Source organism: Aquarana catesbeiana, linkage group LG07 (genome assembly GCF_042186555.1).
Source record: "Aquarana catesbeiana isolate 2022-GZ linkage group LG07, ASM4218655v1, whole genome shotgun sequence".
Lineage (NCBI taxonomy): Eukaryota > Metazoa > Chordata > Amphibia > Anura > Ranidae > Aquarana > Aquarana catesbeiana.
In genome coordinates this window covers 137,549,231-137,563,672 of record NC_133330.1, presented here as the reverse complement: position 1 = coordinate 137,563,672, position 14,442 = coordinate 137,549,231, and the positions used below count along the sequence as shown (strand labels likewise).

The following is a 14,442-nucleotide window of genomic DNA, read 5'->3' as shown; positions in this document are numbered from 1 at the left end:
GTCAGTGCTATTGTTTTACTGTCACTCTGATGTCCCAATTCATGACACTTCAAGGATTACAGTCTTGCAGGCTCTTCTTACTATTTCTTACAGGCTTACAGCATATATTTTTATGCCTTTAAACACATTTCTATGTTAGCCTATATGACCATGCATATCAGTATTCTAAGAGCAGTGTTTAGAGGCATAAAAAAAATGCACCAAATCTGTGTTCAGAGAAGAGCTTATGAGCACAATTTGCGCACCTAATGCACAAAAATGCACCTAAACATGAGCATGTGCACGTAAATGTATTCTGGTGACCAGTAATTATCCAAAATGAGCATTTTTTGCGCTTGATTTTTCATTGGCACATTGGCATTTGCTAACCCAGGACAGCACTATCAAACATTTTGTTGACCCTAATCCATGCATTATATTTAGGAGAAACCGCTCAATAAAAGATATTCTAAAATCTAGGCATTTTGATAGAATTGGGGGTTCTGATCCCTGTGGGACTTGGCCCCCTAGTATCTACAGTTGTGGTTATTGTGGATACTGCCGCTATATGCGTGTGGGCAGGGACCCTATAGTTATTGGATCCACTACCATCAGACCCAAACACTTATCAAATTGTGAAACGAAAGGCATTGTATACCTTCTGACGGGTGGGTGCAACACCTTTTATGTGGGTAAAACTGCACGTATGTTTTGGCAACTCGTTAAAGAGCATGTGGACGATATTAGTGATGAAATCCCCGAGAGTCCCATTGCGAGACACTTCGAGAAACTGTTGATGACTTGGGGTTCCTGGCTATTGATAGGATACACCCTAACCCAAGGGGGGGATTTAGATAATGCCATTTTGTGCTCTGAATCACGATGGATCTTTACCCTTAGGGCTGATTACCCCCCTGGGCTGAATGGGTTTGTTTAGCTATGCTCCCTTTCCTTCAGACCTGATTTTCTATTCAATAACCCTTTCCACCCTTTTTTTATGGGTATCTTTACTTGGATTGTATTTACATTTTGACTAGAGATTGTGCGCCTCGTAGCAGACACAGGGTAATATATCTTACTTTCCCTCCTTTTTTTTTATTTTTTTGATATGTTGTTGCTAGGTCTCATTTGGCTTTCGTTATATACAGTGGGGCAAAAAAGTATTTAGTCAGCCACCAATTGTGCAAGTTCTCCCACTTAAAAAGATGAGAGAGGCCTGTAATTGTCATCATAGGTATACCTCAACTACGAGAGACAAAATGTGGAAACAAATGCAGACAATCACATTGTCTGATTTTTGAAAGAATTTATTTGCAAATTATGGTGAAAAATAAGTATTTGGCTACCTACAATCAAGCAAGATTTCTGGCTCTCACAGACCTGTATCCTCTTCTTTAAGTCCCGGTTCACACAGGGGCGGCATGACTTGCAGGTCGCCTCACCGAGGCAACCTGCACATGACTTCAGTGGCGACTTGCAAAACGACTTCTGTATAGAAGTCAATGCAAGTCGCCTGAAGTCGCCCCAGAAATGCTACAGGAACCTTTTTCTAAGTCGGAGCGACTTGCGTCGCACCTATTAGAACGGTTCCGTAGTACAGAACAGGAGGCGACTTTCAGGCGGCTAGGTCGCCTGACAAGTCACCCCTGTGTGAACCGGCACTAAGAGGCTCCTCTGTCCTCCACTCATTAACTGTATAAATGGCACTTGTTTGTACTTGTTATCAGTATAAAAGACACCTGTCCACAACCTCAGTTAGTCACACTCCAAATTTCACTATGGTGAAGACCAAGGAGCTGTCGAAGAACACCAGAAACAAAATTGTAGACCTGCACCAGGCTGGGATGACTGAATCTGCAATAGGCAAGCAGCTTGGTGTGAAGAAATCAACTGTGGGAGCAATAATTAGAAATGGAAGACATACAAGACCACTGAGATTCTCCCTTGATCTGGGGCTCCACGCAAGATCTCACCCTGTGGGGTCAAAATGATCACAAGAACGGTGAGCAAAAATCCCAGAACCACACGGGGGGGCCTAGTGAATGACCTGCAGAGAGCTGGGACCAACGTAACAAAGGCTACCATCAGTAACAGACTACGCCGCCAGGGACTAAGATCCTGCAGTGCCAGACGTGTCCCCCTGCTTAAGCCAGTACATGTCCGGGCCCGTCTGAGGTTTACTAAAGAGAACTGAGAGAATGTCATATGGCCAGATGAAACCAAAGTAGAACTGTTTGGTAGAAACACAACTCGTCGTGTTTGGAGGAGAGAGAATGCTGAGTTGCAACCAAAGAACACCATACCTACTGTGAAGCATGAGGGTGGCAACATCATGTTTTGGGGCTGTTTCTCTGCAAAGGGTACAGGACGACTGATCCGTGTACATGAAAGAATGAATGGGGCCATGAATCGTGAGATTTTGAGTGCAAACCTCCTCCCATCAGCAAGGGCATTGAAGATGAAATGTGGCTGGGTCTTTCTGCATGACAATGATCCCAAACACACTGCCCAGGCAACGAAGGAGTGGAAAATGAAATGAAATGAGTGAAATAAAGCATTTCAAGGTCCTGGAGTGGCCTAGCCAATCTCCAGATCTCAACCCCATAGAAAACCTTTGGAGGGAGTTAAAAGTCTGTGTTGCTCAGTGACAGCCCCAAAACATCACTGCTCTAGAAGAGATCTGCATGAAGGAATGGGCTAACATACCAGCAGCAGTGTGTGACAACTTTGTGAAGACTTACAGAAAACGTTTGACCTCTGTCATTACCAACAAAGGATATATAACAAAGTATTGAGATGAACTTTTGATATTGACCAAATACTTATTTTCCACCATAATTTGCAAATAAATTCTTTCAAAAATCAGACAATGTGATTGTCTGGATTTGTTTCCACATTTTATTTCTCATAGTTGAGGTATACCTATGATGACAATCACAGGCCTCTCTCATCTTTTTAAGTGGGAGAACTTGCACAATTGGTGGCTGACTACTTTTTTGCCCCACTGTGTGTATATGTATAAGGCTGACCGCAGGTCAGCCTGTTTTTGTAGGCAGAGTCAGGCTGCATAAAGCCAGCCCGCCTTATTTCACAGGTAAGTCTTGGGTCACTTGTTTTAGTTCTTTGGTTTCTCAAGTTTTATTTGTTGTTTGCAGATCATGTAGCAAGCAGCGGATATTGGGGATTTCGCTTCCATCTCGCCTTCTTCAGCAAGGGGATCGGAACACGGCAGCGTACACTCCCTCAGAACCTGGACTGTTCCTAGACTAATAGCAGAACTCCAGCGCAGGGGGATTTCATACCCAGCATCGGCTCGGAAAGCCCAGCTTTTTAGGTTGCTGTTCCCTCGTACAGCAGATACAAGTGCGGAGCAAGTTACCCTTCGGACTGTGGCTCCTTCCTTGGCTGAGATTCACACTACCCTTAGTTCTCTGGCCACGTCCTGCCAAGAGTTGCGCAATAGGGTGGAGGTTTTGGAGAAGCAGCCGAGTCCGGCTACTGCAGCTGCCTGCCCGGTGGCTTTAGCTGATTCTGGGACCCCCTCGGTACCCGGGCCGGTACCGGTTGGTCCAGGTAATAATTTGTGTGCTCCCCCTGTCACCCCAGCACATTTTGTTCCGGCTAATATTAGGAAGGACATTCTAGAGGGGAAGGATGTCAACCTGGCATCCCTATTAATTGCTGCCCATGACGTTGCGGACAACAGGTCCTACGCTTGTGGGGATGTTTCGGTGGTAGTGAAGACCAGGGATCACAGACTTAATCGCAAGTTGTCCATCCCTGAGTTTGTCTTGGCCTTTAGTCTCTACAGAGATATAATCTGCTCTGTTACTCCACTTAAGAGGGAGGAGTTGGACCTGTACCTATATACAGTGGTCGAGTTAGGCCACAAGTATGGGGGGTCCAACTTTTATGATTATCACCGGTCTTTTGCCGCTAAAGTTGCAGCCCGTTTTGCTCAATTTTAGGTGGTGACGGCTTGGAGCAACATAGATACCGAGTTTTTTTGCCGGCATTTCGCCGGGCTCAGGTCTCCGGTATGTGCGACTTGTCAGTCTTCGACGCAAACGGCATACTGGTGCCCCAATTCTGAGGTTCCTGCACTACCTAGTACGTCCAGGGGGTCAGGCTATCCGGCTCCATTGGATAAGTTAGGCCGTCCTATTCATTTTCTGGGGAAATCGCAGATTTGCAATAACTACAACCTTGAGGTATGCAATTTCAGTCAATGCCGGTTGCTGCATATCTGTACTGGGTGTTTCAGGGCTCACCCTAAGTCAGCCTGTTCACTTAAGCAGAATAAAACGTCATGACTAAGCCGTATCAACGTACCTTTCTTGCAGGAGTGTTTAGCTGCCCACCCATCACCTTCTTGCAGCGTTTTTTTGGCTAAGGGTTTCACTGAGGGTTTCCACACAGGGTTTGTCTCCCTACCATCTGATAGTTATGAGTGTAAGAACCTTAGGTCATCTTCTGTAGATACTGAAGCGGTAGATTTGTTATTACAGTCAGAACTTGATAAGGGGTTTGTCTTCGGGCCATTTACTTCGCCACCCTTCCGAGTATGGAGGGTCAACCCACTGGGGCTTGTTAGAGGGAAATTTTCTAATAAACCACGTTTAATCTATGACTTATCTGCCCCTCATTGTTCACATGTTGCTAGCCTCAACTCTTTGATCCCTTCAGAAGAATTTTCTCTCAAATATGCTTCAGTGGATCAAGCAATTCAGTCTATTATTGAGGTGGGCTCAGGCGCTTGGTTGTCCAAAGTGGATGTTGCGATGCTTTTAAGCTTCTGCCTGTTCTGCCGTCTCTTTGGCAGTGGCATGGTATCAAATGGAAAGGTGTTTACTATTTCGCCACCAAGCTTACATTTGGGTCTAAAAGTAGCCCTTGGTTGTTCAACTCTTTTGCTCAGGCTCTTAGCTGGATCCTCACGTACAGGGAGAATTGTCACAAGGTGATCCATTATTTAGACGATTTTCTCCTCATTGAAGGTGGTGATCAAGTCCCTTCTGACTTGCGGAAACTTACTTCACTTTTCTCTGCACTCAACATACCGCTGGCTGTCAATAAGATGGAGGGTCCAGTTACCAGACTTACGTTCCTGGGTATTACGCTTGATACGCAATCCATGCAGGCCAGTCTTCCCACAGATAAGCTCGTGAGAATCAGAGATCACATTCATGCGTTCACAGTCTCCCGAGTCTGTACCAGGGTGGAATTACAGTCACTTCTCGGTATGTTAAATTTTGCTATGAGGATCATTCCCCAGGGGAGAGCTTTCATTTCTAGATTGTTATCATTATTGCCTTCGGCCCCCAACTCTGATGCTCAGGTGTTCCTGGATCCTTCCGCGCTTTCTGACCTTCTGATGTGGGATGAGTTCCTGCAGCATTGGAATGGGGTCGCTATGTTTATCCCGGCTGAGTCTAATTCCTCTCCCCAAATTTTCACAGACTCAGCAGCCACCAAGGGCTATGCAGCCATTTTCGGTTCACATTGGATGGCAGGATCTTGGTCGGACGAGGTTTTGGCAATTCCTCGGTTCACTGAGACTTCGGCTTTGTTCGAAGTGTATCCCATAGTGGCAGCTGCTCAGTTATGGGGGGCATTTATGGGCAGGACAGACAGTGGTTTTTTCTACTGATAATCAAGCAATCTCTGAGATTATCAACAGTGGCAGATCCTTGCTGATCATGAAATTGTGCGTAGGCTCATTTGGTTATCCCTTCATTTCAACTTTCACATCCATTGTAGATTCATCAATGGTATAGACAATATAGCGGCCGATGCTTTGTCCCGATTTAATTTCCCGTTATTTTTTCAGCAGGTCCCAGACGCAGACGCTTGCGCCACGCCTTCTCCGCAGTTCCAACAATTGGTGATGGATTAGACTCTCATTGGGTTGAAGCGGCTAATTTAATCAACAGTTCTTTATCTCTGAATACCAGGAAGGCCTATGCCACAGCTTGGAGGGTCTTCCAGGCCTTCCAGGCAAGATTTCCTAGCTTTGACAGTTACAATATCCAGTACCTACTTGCTTTTACCGCTTTTTGCCACTCTCAACTCAAACTGGCCCATAGTACTATTAGGACGTATCTGGCTGGCATTCAACACTTCATGTTTTTAGAAGACCCTAATAGGCCCTCTATTTTCTCCGCTCACCCTATCAGGGCCATCCTCAAAGGAATCCAGAAGTGTAGCCCTCCTGTCAGGCTCAGCAGACTTCCCATAACTGGTCACATTTTCCGGGACATGTCCGATATTCTCTCTAGATCTCCTTTTGGGTGGTTACCAAGCTTGGTGCTTAAGGCAGCGATTTATCTGGCCTTTTTCGGTTTTCTGAGGCCAGGGGAACTTGCACATTCTGGTTCAGGGTCTCGCATACTTCTGGCCAATCAGTTGGTCAGGCACCCAGGCTATTTTTGTTTACATTTACATGCGTGCAAGACACAGCAAACAGGAGTCGGTACGGACATTAGGTTTTTTGAGACCGGGAAGGCATGGTGCCCGGTATCAGTGTTAGATCAGCTAGTCAGGGCTACGGCTGATAAACCTAGGGATGGGCCTCTGTTGCCCTTCCCTTGTGCTCCCCTCTCTGTAGCTCAATTCACTCTACATTGTTGCATCCTTTTGGCTAACCTGGGTCTGGACCCGAAGGCATACTCTGGTCATTCATTTAGGATAGGAGCGGCTTCTGCAGCCTCACGCCAAGGGGTCCCTGCTCATATCATAAAGAAATTAGGCAGGTGGAGGTCAGCTTGTTTTTCTAGGTATATTCCAGATCCTGTTTTGGAAATGTCGCAGGCTTTTGTCAATTTGGCTGATTAAATGTGATTCATTGTATAATAAACTTTTTGTTAAGCTTTCATCCTACTGTATTATTTTTGCCCCCTTTTAGGCATACTGACCACTTGACCCCGGCACACCTCAGGTCAATGTTCTTTGTTTGTCCCTTCACTATCACAGGTTGACTCAGAGTACAAGTATAAGGCTGACCGCAGGTCAGCCTGTTTTTGTAGGCGGAGTCAGGCTGCATAAAGCCGGCCCGCCTCTGCCTCCGTCCCTCGTGGTCGTAGGCTCTCGTACCCCACCCACCCATTCCCTTTTTTCTTTATTTTTCCATTCATTTTTATTTCATTCATTCTCTTCTCATACTTGGGTATGCCCCCTTTTAGGCATACTGACCACGTGACCCCGGCACACCTCAGGTCAATGTTCTTTGTTGTCTTTGTTTGTCCCTTCACTATCACAGGTTGACTCCGAGTACAAATATATATATATATTCAGAGATTGCTGATGTTAACTAGCTATATTTTTGGACAATATGGTTCTGCCTCTGGATGAGTGCCTCTGCCAGTATATGAAATACTGTGATGATGTAATCTGGTTTTATGATGTCAGTGTATGCTATTATAATGCTGACCACTGGGGCAGCGTGCTGAATCACTCTGGGCTATTGAATGGCGGGGTGTGAGCTCTTCGATGCCACTTCCGACAGTCAAGTTTTGATGTCACTTCCACTTTTGAAAAAGGTGGAAGTGAAGGTGGTGATGGCGTCTGTACCGCGTGATATATAGTGAGGGTGTATTTATCTGCATTTTGCTCTGTGTGTCTTGTAGTGGGTCCTTTCTTGTTGGTGGCTTATATGGATTTTGGACCTTGCCTTGAACCCCGATCCTTAATGATTGTCATTTTTTTCTTGCAGGTTAGTGCAACAGTGTTCATCTATATATTTTGGTCACCTTATGTGTTTCTGTGTATACTGGTATACTGGTGGTTAAATGGACAGTTTGACTCTCTCTTTATGTTTTTGGTTAAATTTCATTAGGTGTTCCTGTATTTTTATAACAGGTACCATATTCATATTGGATTTCATTAGGAACACCTAATGAAATCCAACCAAAAACATAAAAAAGAGCCATTCTCTCCATTTAACCACCAGTATACCAGTGTACACAGAAACACATAAGGTGACCAAAATATATAGATGAACACTGTTATACTGTTCCATGCACTGTCCATGTTCTGTCTGTTCCACTGTCATGTTCATCATTGACTGGGTTCTGTCCATGCACTATATCAGCAAGGTGAAGCATCTTTTTGGTCTCCCCCTAGCTCAAACATATCCAACTTGGGTACAATCAGTCTGCTCATACTGTTGTGGATAAACCACCATACTCTTTTGCGCTATTAAGCGCCCTTTCAGCTTCTCAGTATAATGCATCTTTAAACAACCCGTCTCCCACATTTCCCCCAGTAAACAGACATAGTCATCATTTTAGCTCCATCGCTCCTTCATCTGTCTCTCCTGGGCAGAGGCTCTTGACTTTTATTCATGGACAACAAAAGGAAGTGACAAACAGGAAGTCATGGCCCCAACAGCCAATTACTTCCTCCATACATAATGACACTACACAGGAAATTACACTAAAGGGAAGGGCATCCACAGGAGTGGGAAGGAGCAGTGCACATGTCTGATCCACTTGAGGCATGTACACTGCCTTTCGCCCAGCCACATCCACCATCTTAGTCAGCATGGAGCCCACTCAATACTGCTCAGAGTAACCAGTATCTAGTAATATCATTCTACTTGTTCTTATAGGCTTGAGAAGATCTGCAGGGACATTGCTACTGGTGTTGTCAATATACGGTACGAGTATATTAACAAGGCAGATATCAATGCTATCTTATTAAAGCAGATATGTATCCAAAATGTATAGGGTAGCCAGACACAGATAAAATATGTTTCTCTCATTATGCAGACTTCGTTTCTCTGATGTGCATAGACATTTGAAGGTAAGAAGCCCAGTGCATTGCGCTTGATACTTACAAACCGGCAAATGCTCACACACACACAGAGAACACGTCTCCAAGCCCATGAGAAGGTTTTCATACTGACGGTTTTACCGCTGGTCCTGATTCAACCCAAGTGTGCTCTGCTAGAGAGCTCCTTGGTTAAATCAGACACAGGGAGACAGCAACAATCCATAAAACCCCACAAAATTTCCACAACAATACATGGTTTGAATCTATGGCCGGCTTTAGAGGTAACCCAATGCCATTAAAGCCACCAGATCAGAAGCTGGGTGCAAAATCAGGCCTTGAGCTAAAAAGGCCAGTCAAGATGAAGGCAGCCATCGGAATGGTGGTGATACCTTCGGATTTGAAAATCCGCAGGAATAAAGGGAAAAGTATCAGAGATAGAGACATGCGTAGAGGGGAGTACTGCATCCAAGGAAATCCTTAGCATGGCCATACCATTGTTTTATTAAAACAAAAATCTGACCAGCCCCTCCTCTAGTGATTTAGTTTATATCTGTGGGCAGTAAGAGTTTATACCCAACTATGGGCAGAAATCAAATGTTAACAGTATATAGTAAATGACTTATCTTTGGCCTATGTGGGTTTCACAAACACCTTGTCCTGGCAAATATAAAAATAGTCTTCAACATTCACCTTTTCCTTGTAAATCTTGCTCCGCTTGCTTCCTTGTTCTGGAAATATTGTTTTCCTGGCATGCAGACTGGATTGTTTCAGCAACTTGTTATCTTGGGGACTGGTCCTTTCGCTGGACACATTGGATGTAAACAAAAGAGAAGAGGAGGCTTGCGACTGTGACCTCAGTAAGACCCCTTTAACACTGGGGTGCTTTTCAGGCATTTTAGCGCTAAAAATAGCACCTGTCAAGCCACCCTAATGTGAAAGCCCGAGTGCTTACACACTGGGGCGGTGCACTTGCAGGACGGGAAAAAAAGTCCTGCAAGCAGCATCTTTGGGGTGGGGCCCATTGAAATGAATGGGCAGCCCTGCCGAAGCACCTGCAAAGCACTTTGACAGCGCCGCAACACTGCACTTTTAACCCTTTCTTCACCTGCTATCGGGGGTTGAAAGCATGCCCCTAGCGGCCGAAAAGTGCCACTATAACAGCAGTAAACCCCAGCTAAAACTAGCTGCGCTTTACCGCTAACACCGGAGCCACCCCAGTGTGAAAGTACCCAAAAGCGTACCCTAAAGTATTAAGTAAACAAGGCATTAGGAACTTTTATTGATTCGGCAATCAGCTATAGAGGGGTGAAAGCAATGGTGTTCTTGCTTTTCCCAGACTTGGGCTTTAGGCTGCATTAACACCTGAGCGTATCATTTCAGGCGGAAAGTCGTGCGATTTTGCCACAATTTTTCCCGTGATTTTGTACAGGTCAAAAGGTCACCAATGTAAAAAGCTAAAAAACACCTGTAATCTGCCTAAGAAGAAGCTCATGTACTTTTCTGAGCTTCAGGCGTTTTGCTTCAGGCGACAGAACGCTCAGATGTGAACAGAGGCCATTTAAATGAATAGGAGATTGTTGGGCGTTTTGGAACTTTTGAGATGAGCGTTTTACGAACTGAAAACGCTCAGGTGTGAATGGACCCTTAAGTAAAAAGAACCCAGGGCCATACTGCTGGCTCCACACCACAGCCCGCATTTTATCAATGGGCTTTAAATTTCTGTCTGCACTGTAAAGTAACCTAGCAGTGTATAACGGAAATTGGACACACTGTTATAAATTATCCCCCTTTGTATCCAATCATCCTTTAGACCCCTTTCACACTGGGGCATTTTGCAGACGCTATAGCGTTTCAAAATAGTGCCTGTAAACCGCCTAAAACAGTTACTCCAATGCAAAAGCCCGAGGGCTTTCACACTGGAGCAGTACGCTGGCAGGGCGTCAGAAAAAGTCCTGCCAGCAGCTTCTTTGGAGCGGTGAAGGAGCGGTGAACTCACCGCTCCTCCACCGCTTCTTCCCATTGAAATCAATGGGGCAGCGCTGTCATACCGCCGGCAACACGCAGCGGCATTTTGCGGGCAGATTTAACCCCTTTACGGCCGCTAGCAGGGATTAAAACCTCCCCGCTAGCGGCCGAACAGCGCAGTTAAAACGTCAGTAAAGCGGCTCTAAAAATAGCGCCGCTATACCGCTGACGCCTGGGGCAGCACAATGTGAAAGGGGTCTTAGGCAGCAATATACTCACATGCATTTAAATATACAGTGCTCTGTCCCCAGTGAACATTTAAAAACAGGCTATAATGATGTGTAAAAAACATCCTGTTTTGGCTTTAGATATACTTTTATTACTGTTGTACATTCTATAAAAGTGGTTGTAATAAACTAGTAATCATTTTGTAAAATACAGATATCATGAACAAAAAACCAAGGATAGCATGGGAGTTGTATTTGAAAATGGAAACATCAGGGGAGTCATTTAGCCTTCTTCAGCTGATTGCCAATGACTGCTATAAGGTAAGAACTTTTTATGTTTAACCACTTCAATACAGGGCACTTCCTGCCCAAACCAATTTTCAGCTTTCAGTGCTCTCAAACTTTGAATGACAATTACTCAGTCATGCTACACTGTATCCAAACAAAAATTTTATAATTCTGTTCTCACAAATAGAGCTTTCTTTTGGTGGTATTTAATCACCACTGGGTTTTTTTTATTTTTGGGATATAAGTGAAAAAAAGAGCGAACATTTTGGGAAAAAAAAACACTTTTTTTCGTTTTTATTGTAACATTTTGCAAAAAAGTCATTTATCTTAATAAATTTGGGCCAAAATTTATACTGCTACATATCTTTGGTAAAAACAACCCAACATAGTGGATATTATTTAGTCTGTGTGAAAGTGAGGCCGGGTTCGCACTGGTGCGACACGACAGCCGTCCTACTTTGGATCCAACTTTGCCCTGCGACTTGAAGCCGGCATACGTCCGACTTTCAATGAACGGGGATCCGACTTGGATCCCCGCCAATACCAGGCACTGTGTTTGGTATGAATCTTGAGGGGGAACTCCACGCCAAATTTTAAATAAAAAAACGGCATGGGTTCCCCCTCCAGGAGCATACCAGGCCCTTCGGTCTGGTATGGATTTTAAGGGGCACCCCCCTACGCCGAAAAAACGGTGTGGGGGTCCCCCCATAATCCATACCAGACCCTTATCCGAGCACGCAGCCCGGCCGGTCAGGAAAAGGGGTGGGGACGATTGAGCGCCCCCCCTTCCTGAACCGTACCAGGCCGCATGCCCTCAACATGGGGGGTGGGTGCTTTGGGGCAGGGGGGCGCCCTGCGGCCTCCCCACCCCAAAGCACCTTGCCCCCCATGTTGATGAGGACAAGGACCTCTTCCCGCCAACCCTGGCCGTTGGTTGTCGGGGTCTGCGGGCAGGGGGCTTATTAGAATCTGGGAGCCTCCTTTAATAAGGAGATCCCAGCCCACCACCCTATGTGAATGAGTATGGGGTACATCGTACTCCTACCCATTCACCTGGGGAAAAAAAGTGTCAATAAAAAAAAACACTAGACAGGTTTTTAAAGTAATTTATTATGCAGCTCCGGGGGTCTTCTTCCGACTTTGGGGGTCTCTTCCGACTTCTCCACGTTCTCCGGCCTCTTCTTCACGCTGTTTGGTTCTTCTCAAGCTCTCCGGTATCTTCTGCCGGGCTCCTCTGCTATCTTCTGCTCTTTTGCGGCTCTTTTGCTAGTGGTGGCCCGGTCTTCTTTGCCATCTTCTTCCCTCTTCTCTTCTTCCGATGTTGACACGACACACTCTCCCACTGTAATGCGGTGTGCGCGCTGTGCAACGACTTATATAGGCATGGGGCGCGGTGACTCCGCCCCTTATGACGTCACCACCCATGATGGGATGGTGATGTCATAAGGGGCAGAGTAACCAGATGACATCACCCGGTGACCACGCCCCATGCCTTTATAAGTCCTTGCACAACGAGCACAACGCACTACAGAAAAGAGGGAAGAAGATGACAGAGAAGACCGGGCCACCGCTGGCAAAAGAGCCGGCAAAAGAGCAGAAGATAGCGGAGGAGCCCAGCAGAAGAACTGGAGAGCATGGAGAAGAAGGAAGAGACCCCCAAAGTCGGAAGAAGACCCCCGGAGCTGCCTAATAAATTACTTTAAAAACCTGTCTAGTGTTTTTTTTTTATTGACACTTTTTTCCCCAGGTGAATGGGTAGAGCAGAAGATAGCAGAGGAGCCCAGCAGAAGATACCGGAGAGCGGGAGAAGACCTGGACAGCGCGGAGAAGAGGCCGAAGAATGCAGAGAAGTCGGAAGAAGACCCCCGGAGCTGCCTAATAAATTACTTAAAAACCTGTCTAGTTTATTTTTTTATGGACCCCATACTCATTCACATAGAGTAGGGGGCCGGGATCTGGGGGCCCCCTTATTGAAGTGGGCTCCCGGATTCCGATAAGCCCGCCGCCTGCAGACCCCGACAACCAACAGCCAGGGTTGTCGGGAAGAGGCCCTTGTCCTCATCAACATGGGGACAAGGTGCTTTGGGGTGGGGGGGCCACTGGGCGCCCCCCTGCCCCAAAGCACTCACCCCCTCATGTTGAGGGCATGCGGCCTGGTACGGTTCAGGAGGGGGGGGCGCTCACTCGTCCCCACCCCTTTTCCTGACCGGCCGGGCTGCATGCTCGGATAAGGGTCTGGTATGGATTTGGGGGGACCCCCATGCAGTTTTTTTGGCGTAGAGGGTTCCCCTTAAAATCCATACCAGACCCAAGGGCCTGGTATGCTCTTGGAGGAGGAACCCATGCCGTTTTTTTATTTAAAATTTGGCGCAGAGTTCCCCCTCAAGATTATCTGAGCACAAGTCGCATGCCAAAGTCGGATCATGCGAGATGGCGATCAGACTTTAATCCAACTTCAATGATAGTCAATGGGCTGAAGTAGGATCAAAGTCGGACCAAAGTAGTACAGGGAGCATTTTCAAAGTCAGACCGACTTGTGTTGGACCAGTTAGGACGGCTCCCATAAGGAAACATTGATTTTCACACGTCATGCGACATGAGCTCCCAATATCGGAGCGTTTGTCGCACTAGTGTGAACCTGGCCTTAGAGTCTACAAGATATGGTGCCAATCACTGAAAATTTATCACACCTGATCACAATTGATGTACCGACGGCCTATCTAATTTCTTGAGACACTAAGACCCCTTTTACACTGGGGCGCTTTGCAGGCGCTACAGGGCTAAAAATAGCGTCTACAAAGCGCCCTGAAAGAGCTGCTCCTGTCTCTCCACACTGGAGCGGTGCGCTGGCAGGACGCTAAAAAAAGTCCTGCTAGCAGCATCTTTGGAGCGGTGAAGGCGGTGAAGGAGCGGTGTGTATATTGCTCCTCCACCGCTCCTGCCCATTGAAATCAATGGGCAGCGCGGCTATACCGCCGGCAAAGCGCAGCTGTAGCAGGTGGTTTTAACCCTTTTTCGCCCGCTAGCGAGGGTTAAAAGCGCCCAACTAGCGGCCGAATACCTCCGCAAATACGACGGTAAATCACCGCTAAAAATAGCGGTGCTTTAGCGCCAACGCCGCCCCCAGTCCCAGTGTGAAAGGGGCCTAACAAGCCAGGAAAGTACACATACCCCCTAAATTACCCCTTTTTGGAAAGTAGACACTCCAAGG

The 14,442-nt window shown here is 46.3% G+C and overlaps 1 protein-coding gene across 3 annotated transcripts in view; it reads left to right on the top strand.

Annotated features, from left to right (window-relative positions):
• Nucleotides 1-14,442, top strand: part of IFT56 (intraflagellar transport 56) — a 1,103,321-nt gene that overhangs the window by 1,045,426 nt on the left and 43,453 nt on the right. For all 3 annotated transcript variants that reach the window (XM_073592705.1, XM_073592704.1, XM_073592706.1), the window contains one exon: nt 11,158-11,264. In XM_073592705.1, coding sequence (XP_073448806.1) covers nt 11,158-11,264 — 107 coding nt within the window. The remainder of the gene's footprint in view (nt 1-11,157; nt 11,265-14,442) is intronic.